Genomic DNA, 11,641 nt, shown 5'->3' with positions numbered 1-11,641 from the left:
TCAGAATGGGAGAAAATAATTGCAAACGAAGCAACTGACAAAGAATTAATCTCAAAAATATACAAGCAGCTCATGCAGCTCAATACCAGAAAAATAAATAACCCAGTAAAAAAATGGGCCAAAGAACTAAATAGACATTTCTCCAAAGAAGACATAGAGATGGCTAACAAACACATGAAAAGATGCTCAACATCACTATCAGAGACATGCAAATCAAAGTCACAATGAGGTACCATCTCATGCCAGTCAGAATAGCTGCTATCAAAAAGTCTACAAACAATAAATAAATGCTGGAGAGGGTGTGGAGAAAAAGGAACCCTCTTACACTGTTGGTGGGAATGCAGACTAGCACAGCCACTATGGAGAACAGTGTGGAGATTCCTTAAAAAACTGGAAATAGCCCTTCCGGGCGGATGACATTCAGCCAGCCAGTCGGGGCGACGGGCTCTCCGTCCTAGTACCATGGCCCAGTTTGTCCGTAACCTCCCGGAGAAGGTCCCAGCACTGGTCAACACTGCTGTGACTTACTCAAAGCCTCGATTGGCCACATTTTGGTACTATGCCAAGGTTGAGCTGGTTCCTCCAACCCCTACTGAGATCCCTACATCAATTCAGAGCTTGAAAAAAATTATCAACAGTGCTAAAACCAGTAGCTTCAAACAGCTCACTGTTAAGGAAGCTCTACTGAATGGTTTGGTGGCCACTGAGGTGTGGATGTGGTTTTATGTTGGCGAGATCATAGGCAAGCATGGCATCATTGGCTATGATGTTTGAAGACCAATTTTTAACATGTGATTATATTTGCTTTATTATTCAAGTGTTCTTGGACCATGTGTGAACAGACTGCTATTTGAATAAAATAAGACAATGTGTCAGAAAAAACAAAAACAAAAACTGGAAATAGAACTGCCCTATGACCCAGCAATCCCACTGCTGGGCATACACACTGAGGAAGCCAGAATTGAAAGAGACACATGTACCCCAGTGTTCATCGCAGCACTGTATACAACAGCCAGAATATGGAAGCAACCTAGATGTCCATCAGCAGAAGAATGGATAAGAAAGTCGTGGTACATATACACACTGGAATATTACTCAGCTATTAAAAAGAATGCATTCAATCAGTTCTAATGAGGTGGATGAAACTGAAGCCTATTATACAGAGTGAAGTAAGTCAGAAAAAAAAAAACACCAGTACAGAATATTAACGTATATATATATGGAATTTAGAAAGATGGTAATGATGACCCTGTATGTGAGACAGCGAAAGAGACATAGATATAAAGAACAGACTTTTGGACTCTGTGGAGAAGGCGAGGGTGGGATAATTTGAGAGAATAGCATTGAAACATGTATATTACCATATGTGAAATAGATGACCAGTCCAAGTTTGATGCGTGAAACAGGGCACTCAAAGCTGGTGCACTGGGACAACCCAGAGGGATGGGATGGGGAGGGAGGGGGGAGGGGGGTTCAAGATGGTGGACACATGTATACTCATGGCTGATTCATGTCAGTGTATGGCAAAAACCACTACAATATTGTAGTTCAGTTCAGTCACTCAGTCGTGTCCGACTCTCTGCGACCCCATGAATTGCAGCAAGCCAGGCCTCCCTGTCCATCACCAACTCCCAGAGCTTACTCAAACTCATGTCCATCGAGTTGGTGATGCCATCTAGCCATCTCATCCTCTGTCGCCCCCTTCTCCTCCTGCCCCCAATCCCTCCCAGCATCAGGGTCTTTTCCAATGAGTCAACTCTTTGCATGAGGTGGCCAAAGTACTGGAGTTTCAGCTTCAGCATCAGTTCTTCTAATGAACACCCAGGACTGATCTCCTTTAGGATGGACTGGTTGGATCTCCTTGCAGTCCAAGGCACTCTCAAGAGTCTTCTCCAACACCACAGTTCAAAAGCATCAATTTTTCAGTGCTCAGCTTCACAGTCCAAGTCTCACATCCTTTGTTGGCAAAGTAATGTCTCTGCTTTTTAATATGCTGTCTAGGTTGGTCATAACTTTCCTACAAAGGAGTGGCTTTTAATTTCATGGCTGCAGTCACCATCCACAGTGATTTTGGAGCCCCCAAAAATAAAGTCTGACACTATTTCCACTGTCTCCCCATCTATTTCCCATGAGGTGATGGGACCAGACGCCATGATCTTAGTTTTCTGAATGTTGAGCTTTAAGCCAACTTTTTCACTCTTGTCTTTCACTTTCATCAAGAGGCTTTTTAGTTCCTCTTCACTCTCTGCCATAAGGGTGGTGTCATCTGCATATCTGAGGTTATTGATATTTCTCCTGGCAATCTTGATTCCAGCTTGTGCTTCCTCCAGCCCAGCATTTCTCATGATGTACTCTGCATATAAGTTAAATAAGCAGGGTGACAATATACAGCCTTGACGTACTCCTTTTCCTATTTGGAACCAGTCTGTTGTTCCATGTCCAGTTCTAACTGTTGCTTCCTGACCTGCATACGGGTTTCTCAAGAGGCAGGTCAGGTGGTCTGGTATTCCCATCTCTTGAAGAATTTTCCACAGTTGATTGAGATCCACACAGTCAAAGGCTTTGGCATAGTCAATAAAGCAGAAATAGATGTTGTTGAACTCTCTTGCTTTTTCGATGATCCAGCGGATATTGGCAATTTGATCTCTGGTTCCTCTGCCTTTTCTAAAAGCAGCTTGAACATCTGGAAGTTCACGGTTCACGTATTGCTGAAGCCTGGCTTGGAGAATTTTAAGCATTACTTTAGTAGCATGTGAGATGAGTACAATTGTGCGGTAGTTTGAGCATTCTTTGGGATTGCCTTTCTTAGGGATTGGAATGAAAACTGACCTTTTCCAGTCCTGTGGCCACTGATGAGTTTTCCAAATTTGCTGGCATATTGAGTGCAGCACTTTCACTGCATCATCTTTCAGGATTTGAAATAGCTCAACTGGAATTCCATTACCTCCACTAGCTTTGTTCATAGTGATGCTTTCTAAGGCCCACTTGACTTCACATTCCAGGATGTCTCGCTCTAGGTGAGTGATCACACCATTGTGATTATCTGGGTCGTGAAGATCTTTTTGGTACAGTTCTTCTGTGTATTCTTGCCACCTCTTCTTAATATCTTCTGCTTCTGTTAGGTCCATACCATTTCTGTCTTTTATCAAACCCATCTTAGCATGAAATATTCCCTTGGTATCTCTAATTTTCTTGAAGAGATGTCTAGTCTTTCCCATTCTGTTGTTTTCCTCTATTTCTTTGCATTGATCCCTGAGGAAGGCTTTCTTATCTCTCCTGGCTATTCTTTGAAACTCTGCATTCAAATGGGAATATCTTTCCTTTTCTCCTTTGCTTTTCACTTCTCTTCTTTTCACAGCTATTTGTAAGGCCTCCTTAGACAACCATTTTGCCTTTTTGCATTTCTTTTCCATGGGGATGGTCTTGATCCCTGTCTCCTGTAATATCACGAACCTCTGTCCATAGTTCATCAGGCTCTCTGTCTATCAGATCTAGTCCCTTAAATCTATTTCTCACTTCCACTGTATAGTCATAAGGGATTTGATTTAGGTCATACCTGAATGGTCTAGTGGTTTTCCCTACTTTCTTCAGTTTAAGTCTGAATTTGGCAATAAGGAGTTCATGATCTGAGCCACAGTCAGCTCCTGGTCTTGTTTTTGCTGACTGTACAGAGCTTCTCCATCTTTGGCTGCAAAGAATATAATCAATCTGATTTCAGTGTCGACCATCTGGTGATGTCCATGTGTAGAGTCTTCTCTGGTGTTGTTGGAAGAGGGTATTTGCTATGACCAGTGCATTCTCTTGGCAGAACTCTATTAGCCTTTGCCCTGCTTCATTCTGTACTCCAAGGCCAAATTTGCCTGTTACTCCAGGTGTTTCTTGACTTCCTACTTTTGCATTCCAGTCCCCTATAATGAAAAGGATATCTTTTTTGGGTGTTAGTTCTAAAAGGTCTTGTAGGTCTTCATAGAACCATTCACCTTCAGCTTCTTCCGCGTTACTGGTTGGGGCATAGGCTTGGATTACCGTGATATTGAATGGTTTGCCTTGGAAACAAACAGAGATCATTCTGTCGTTTTCGAGATTGCATCCAAGTACTGCATTTCGGACTCTTTTGTTGACCATGATAGCTACTCCATTTCTTCTAAGGGATTCTTGCCCACAGTAGTAGATATAATGATCATCTGAGTTAAATTCACCCATTCCAGTCCATTTTAGTTCACTGATTCCTAGAATGTTGGCTGTCACTCTTGCCATCTCCTGTCTGACCACTTCCAACTTGCCTTGATTCATGCACCTAACATTCCAGGTATCTATGCAATATTTCTCTTTACAGCATCGGACCTTGCTTCTATCACCAGTCACATCCATAACAGGGTATTGTTTTTGCTTTGGCTCCATTCCTTCATTCTTTCTGGAGTTATTTCTCCATTGATCTCCAGTAGTATATTGGGCACCTGCCGACCTGGGGAGTTTCTCTTTCAGTATCCTATCATTTTGCCTTCTCATACTGTTCATGGGGTTCTCAAGGCAAGAATGCTGAAGTGGTTTGCCATTCCCTTCTCCAGTGGACCACATTCTGTCAGACCTCTCCACCATGACCTGGCAGTCTTGGGTGGCCCCACACGGCATGGCTTAGTTTCATTGAGTTAGACAAGGCTGTGGTCCTGTGATCAGATTGGCTAGTTTTCTGTGATTATGGTTTTAGTGTGTCTGCCCTCTGATGCCATCTCTCAACACCTACCGTCTTACTTGGGTTTCTCTTACCTCGGACGAAGGCTATCTCTTCACGGCTGCTCCAGGAAAGCACAGCCACTACATTAGCCTCCAATTAAATAAATTTTTTTTTTTTTTAAATCAGTCACTTTGTAAAGAGAAAAGATCCATGTGAATTAGAAGGGAAAAAAATAAGAAAGCCCTTTCAGAACAGAAAGCATTTTACAAATGTGATATAGGAGTCTATGGAGTCAGTAATTGACTTAGTATAAAAGAATGAGTGGATCATGATTTTCAGATTGCAGTGAATTGAGGACTGAACATTCATTTTTGTATTTTGTGTTCTATTAGTTTCATGTTCTGATTTGGGCTCAGATTCTTAATTTCAATTACAAGGTCTAAATAATAATCCAGTTGTAACAAACTAACAATATTCTGACATTGTTACCCAGTACCCACCACTCCCCACCTCCATTTAGCAACAGTTGCTTAAGGAACTGGCTTAAGAATTTTACAGAGCTTAATTCATGTGTCATTAGTATAGTTGTGTCATTGAATTAGAACATGACATGACTGGGAAATGAATACAGAATATAAAGTTTAAATGTTTTACCATCTTAGTGGTGATCTAGATCAGGTATTCTTCAACTAGTTGATGAGGAGCTACTTGTCATTTTCTACAGGGGTTTAGATTACAGGGCTGGAGACTGAAGTTCAATATTTATAGTCATAAATAGGCATGGTCAGGTGAAGCAGACTTGCCCCCAGAACAGAGCCTGTTTCCTGTCACCACCTGGAGAACCTGGTCATTGAGATGGAACATTGACACCTGACATAGGTCGATCACCTGATAACTCTTTAATATCCCAAATGACTGTCAACATTCTTGGGCTATAATTCTCTTTCCTAATTATAATTCTGAAACATGACCCTATATGTGAGACCGCAAAAGAGACACAGATATTGTCTCTCTTATCCATTCGTCTAAAGCACTTAAATTAGTTAATAATTTGATTTTTGTAGATTTAGGAGACAATCTAAGAGAGAGAAGGAAAAGAAATCTTACTGAACACCTTCCATGTTCCAAGGCAGTTCTAGATGCTTTAAGTGTAGAAGTGCATGTAATTTTTATGATGAACATCTGAGGTAGATTCCCAGTTTACAGAAAAAGACACCACATGGCTCTACTCAGGTTTATGAGACTCTCAGATATCATCCTTTCACTTCTCAATGTGGTTTTCTCTGCCTCTCCATTGAGAAGATTTGGCCCCACGTGTGACTTCATGAAGAGTCACTGTGACAGTCTGCTCAAGACCAGCTGCACAAAGCGTGTGTTCTGTGTGTCTGAGGACGAAACCAGCTACTCAGTCTCCAAGGCTGTAGAGTAGTGCCCTTCAGATGGACCAAAATCACATCTGCTAGCTTTTCTAGCCTTTACTTTTTCATGAGAGTATTAAATTTGAGTTCGTTTCTGCTTGCCAGTTTAGCTGGTGTCATTTGATCTGGTTAAGAATTTATAGTCAGTATTACCAATACAGAGTCCTCTGTTAACTGTCTGATTTTCATGGACCTCTACAAGAAGGAAAATATACTCTTAGTATCCCTTATTACAGAACAAACAATGACAAACATGCTGTTAGGAACTTTGTTATTTTTTTTAATGAACTTTATATTTTTAAAGAATTGGCATTTTAATTAACTGCATTAAACTTTGAAAGACAGTATATTCATTCAGCTTTTAAAGACTACAATGTGGTTTTTATTATATAGATATTTGCATTAATTCAGGGCTAGGGCCCATTTAAAGCTATAGCTTGAGATATGAAACCTTAAAACCTGTTTAAAGGCTTAGAATATGATATAAAGTAGGACAACAGCAATAACCATTTCTGTTAATCTAGTATTTAAGAAAGGCTCCCAAGGATTTAGCAGCCTGTTCATTCCCAGGGCAGATTTTGGAAGTTTTTGTGTTCTTTCTTTGATAGAGCTGTGTGTATTGGCTCCACTCATATTCAAGTTGGGTATTCCCCGGTGGCTCAGACAGTAAAGAGTTTGCCTGCAATGTGGGAGACCTAGGTTCAACCCCTGGGTCAGGAAGATCCCCTAGAGAAGGAAGTGACAACCCACTCCAGTATTCTTGCTGGGAAAATTCCATGAATGGAGGAGCCTGGCAGGCTACAGTCTGTGGGGTCACAAAGATTTGGACATAACTGAGCGACTTCACTTTCACTTCACTTTCATATTCAAGTTGTAGCTTTTTGGTGAACCTTCCCTGACATATACCCAAGGAGCTTACTCACCAGGCTCAATCTGATGACATTCAATCCAGGATGGAGGGCCACAGCTTCAAGATGAAATATACAGAATGAGCTGCTGTAAACTGCATCTTCTATTTAAAGGATCTAAGATCCACTAGAGAAGGGCATGGGTACCCATTCCAGTGTTCTTGCCAGGAGAATCCCATGGACAGAGGAGCCTGGTGGGCTACAGTCTATAGGGTTGCACACAGTAGGACATGACTGAGCGACTAACATTACACTACATTAACGTGGAGGGAACCAAGTAAAAGGGGCCTTCTTTTCTTTATGTATGACTCTAATGTATGTGTATGTATATGTTGGGATTTGGGGAAGGAATGGTGGGGGGGAAAGGCATCTTTGTATTTTATTTTTGCTGGCAGTGGCATGAACAAATGGCCACTTCACATATTGGGACAAAGATAATGCTAAGGATCCTTTCTGGGCATTTGCACTAATTATAGCCTGAATGAGCTGTCATCTCATTCTCACTCTATCTCGCTTTGATTTTATTTTGTTAAGTACATTTTGAAAGCACTTATATTTATGGTCCTGAACACAGAGAAACTCACTAAATACTGGCTAGATGGTTGAAGAATGTTCTCACTGACAGCTGTTTATGTATCTTAAGATGTTAAACTATAGTATAAAAGAAGTTGATTTTCAGTATTTTTGAAAAGTGTATTTTAAAAAACATTTTATACTCATACTTCTGTATCAGCCAGTTACAATGACAAGAGAGCCAAACACCTTTTCTTTGCTAACATCCAGCATTAAATATATCACACCTTTAACTGATAGCTGTGTTAACTTTCTAACCTGTCAGATGAATAATAGAGTCTAAGAATTAACTTAGGAGAGCTCATCCTAAGGCCAGTCCTTAGAAGGCCAATTATATCTGCTCAACTATTGGCATGCATTAATAGTGAACATTGTTGAAACTATTGCTTCATTTTGAATCAACTGTCTTATTAGAGGAGACTGAAATTATATAAAGGTTATTCTTCAGTGACATACAGGTTGGGATTTGATTGCCTTTAAGGTAATTTTATTCACATTTCTTTATTCACCTCTGTAATTTTATTTATTTTTGGCCATGACACACAGCTTGGGGGATCTCAGTTCCCCAACCAGGGACTGAATCCGGGCCACATGGTGAAAGCACCAAATCTTAGCATTACTCAAGACCATCAGGGAGGGCTTCCCTGGTGGCCCAGTGGTAAAGAATCCACCTGCAATGCAGGAGACGGGTTTGATCCCTGGGGTGGGAAGATCCCCTGGAGAAGGAAATGGCAGCCTACTCCAGTATTCTTGCCTGGGAAATCTCATGGATAGAAGAGCCGGGAGGGCTACAGTACACACAGTCACAAGGAGTCAACAACAAGACCACCAGGAAACTCTCTATTTCTGCCTTTTACCATGTCTATCAAGTGTTTGGACAGCTGTTACCATGAACAGAAGTAGCATAAACTTTTTGTTTTTGGCTCTGATTTTCTTTTCAGGATCACTCTTCCAGAAAACCACAGAATTACAGTCTGATTAACAAACATATGAGATTAACAATCCTGTTCTATCAGGGCAAGTACATCTTTTCTAAGCATGTGACGATAAGAAATTCCATTAGACAGTTACTGGACCAGTTGTACCCAATGACATGAACATATCAGTGTCATTTTATCCCAGATAGGCCCTGAAGACCAGAGCTGACAGCTGGTCCTGGGTAGTGGTCCCTGGGAGCCTTGGAAGCTCTGAACTGTAATGTCCCTGCTGATGGAGACCAGATCAGACACTGGGCCAGTGAGCAAAGAGAAACAATAGAGCCTCGAAAGGAGCTGTATTGGTCTTCGTCAGAATTAACTTCAAAACTAGAGGTGGGGAGGGAGGCTCTATAAATTCAAGAAGGGGAGGATGTTTAACACTTAAAACCTATAAGTGTTAAACACTTAAAAACTATAAGATAAAGTATTATTGGAGCAACTGTTATTCCCAGAAGAACCTGTAATTAGGAATGGGAGCTCACACTGGGAAGTGTGACCTCTCTGGGTCAGTTTCCTCTGCAAGTGGAAATATCCAGGCCTGTCTGCTTACTGGTTCTATTAGTTGGAAAGAAGCAGATGGTAAACATGATATAAATTAATGAACTGAAGTGATTACTATAGAATATTCTATCCATGATAGAAGCACTATTGCTAAACCTAGTTGGTGGCATAAATATTTTACCACTTAGATATTTTGTGGTCCTGTAGATAATCAAGATAATGTACTCAAACTAAAGACTGTATTGTAGGAATGGAGTATCACTAATTCATTTCTTTAGAAAGGCTGTCTATTCCTCTCCCCACTCCACTCCCATTAGCTACAAGTTCAGGAACCATACTGTTAAGGACAAAGGACCATCATATCCAATTTGTAAACTGATTTCTCTTTTATTGACATTATTTCAAATCAAAGCACTTGACATTTCCATCAAGATATAGAATATTTCCATAACCTATACATTTCTTTCATGCCTCCTTCCAAGCAGTCCTTACCAATTCCCACTCAAAAGAACTGCTCTTATGATTTCCATTCATAGGATTAGTACTGTTCATTCATATAAATATGACCAATCTTTTGTATCTGGCCCAATGTATTTCTGAGATTCATCCATGTTGCTGCATAGATTGTATTGACAAGTAGTATTCCATTTTATGGATATCCCAGTTTACTCATCCATTCACCTATTGATAGACATTTGTTTTCAGCTTTCAGTATTATGAATAAAGCTACTATGAACATTGGACTAAAGTTTTTTTGCAGACATGTTTGCATTTGTAATAAATAAATACCTAGAAGTAAAATGGTGAGTTCAGTTCTTTAAAGTGGTTGTGCTGTTTTCCACTCACACCACAATATGTGCATTCCACATCCTCACCAACACTAGGCGTTGCTGGGCTTTTTAATTTTAGCAGTCCTAATGAGTGTATAATGGTGGTATTGTTTTGAAAACACCTTTTTAATTTTCATTTTACATACAGCAAAGCTGACTTTATTTTGGTGAATAGTTCTATGAGTTTGGATATATGTATAGATTCATATACCACTATGACAATCAGGATACGTAACAGTTCTCAGTTCAGGTTATCACTCAGTCATGTCCGACTCTTTGTGACTGCATGCATTGCAGCATGCTAGGCCTCCCTGTCCATCACCAACTCCCAGAGCCTGCCCAAACTCATGTCCATTGAGTTGGTGATGCCATCCAACCATCTCATCCTCTGTCATCCCCTTCTCCTCCCACCTTCAATCTTTCCCAACATCAGGGTCTTTTCAGAGGAGTCAGTTCTTTGCATCAGGTGGCCAAAGTACTGGAGTTTCAGCTTCAACATCAGTCCTTCCAATGAATTTTCAGGACTAATTTCCTTTAAGATGGACTGGTTGTATCTCCTTGCTGTCCAAGGGACTCTCAAGAGTCTTCTCCAACACCACAGTTCAAAAGCATCAATTCTTCAATGCTCAGCTTTCTATATGGTCTAATTCTCACATCCATACATGATTACTGGAAAAACCATAGCTTTGACTAGATGGACCTTTGTTGGCAAAGTAATGTCTCTTCTCTTTAATACACTATCTAGGTTTGTCACAGCTTTTCTTCCAAGGAGCAAGTGTTTTAATTTCATGCCTGCAGTCACCATCTGCAGTGATTTTGGAGCCCAGGAAAATAAAGTCTGTCACTGTTTCCATTGCTTCCCCATCCATTTGTCATAAAGTGACGGGACCAAATGCCATGATCTTCATTGTTTGAATGTTGAGTTTTAAGCCAGCTTTTTCACTCTCCTCTTTCACTTTCATCTTTGCTTTCTGCCATAAGGTGGTGTCATCTGCATATCTGAGGTTATTGATATTTCTTCCACCATCTTGATTCCAGCTTGTGCTTCATCCAGCTGGCATTTCTCATCATATACTCTGTATATAAGTTAAGTAAGTGTAACAGTTCTAACACCCCAGAAAAGTTCCCTTTTGCTGCCTCTTTGTAGTCACATTCTCCTCTTACCCTGACCCCTAAAGACAACATCAGTTGTCTGTTCCTATAGTTTTGCCTTTTCCAGAAGCATGCACTATACAATAAGTAAATTCATGCAACATGAAACCTTTTAAGACTGGGATCTTTCAATCAGCATCATGCCTTTAAGAGTCATCCATATTGGTATCAGTATCTTTGCTACTTTCAATTTTTGGCAGTCATGGATAAAACTGTGATAAATATCTACATAAAGCTTTTTATGTGAACACAAATTTCATTTCTCTAAATACCTAGGTGTGTTGGGTTATACGATAAGTGGATGTTCCAGCTTTATAAGAAAATGCTAAGCTGTTTCCCAGAGTAGCTGTGCCATTTTGCATCCCCCTAGCAATTATGAAAGTTTCAATTGCCCTGCATACGTACCAGCACTTGATATTGCATATTTTTAATTTTACCCATTTTAATAGATGTACAGATGTATCATATGGTTTTCATCCTTCAGATGGCCAGTATTGTTGAGCATGTACTGGTAGGCTGCATGGGGTTGCAAAGAGTTGGACATGACTGAGCAACTTCACTTTCATTTCATGTACTTACTTGCCATCCATAGATGATGTCTTGCATG

General features: G+C 40.4%; 1 protein-coding gene across 1 annotated transcript; it reads left to right on the top strand.

The window, feature by feature from the left end:
• Nucleotides 1-462: 462 nt before the first annotated feature.
• On the top strand, nucleotides 463-876 carry LOC133051102 (ATP synthase subunit g, mitochondrial-like). The gene has a single exon (XM_061135504.1). The coding sequence runs from the start codon at nucleotides 463-465 to the stop codon at nucleotides 772-774; it is 312 nt and encodes a 103-aa protein (XP_060991487.1). The 3' UTR covers nucleotides 775-876.
• The last annotated feature ends 10,765 nt before the right edge of the window (nucleotides 877-11,641 follow it).

Source organism: Dama dama, chromosome 33, assembly GCF_033118175.1.
Source record: "Dama dama isolate Ldn47 chromosome 33, ASM3311817v1, whole genome shotgun sequence".
NCBI classification, from domain to species: domain Eukaryota; kingdom Metazoa; phylum Chordata; class Mammalia; order Artiodactyla; family Cervidae; genus Dama; species Dama dama.
The sequence above is the reverse complement of the archived record's forward strand: the minus strand, read 5'-3'. Positions and strand labels throughout refer to the sequence as shown.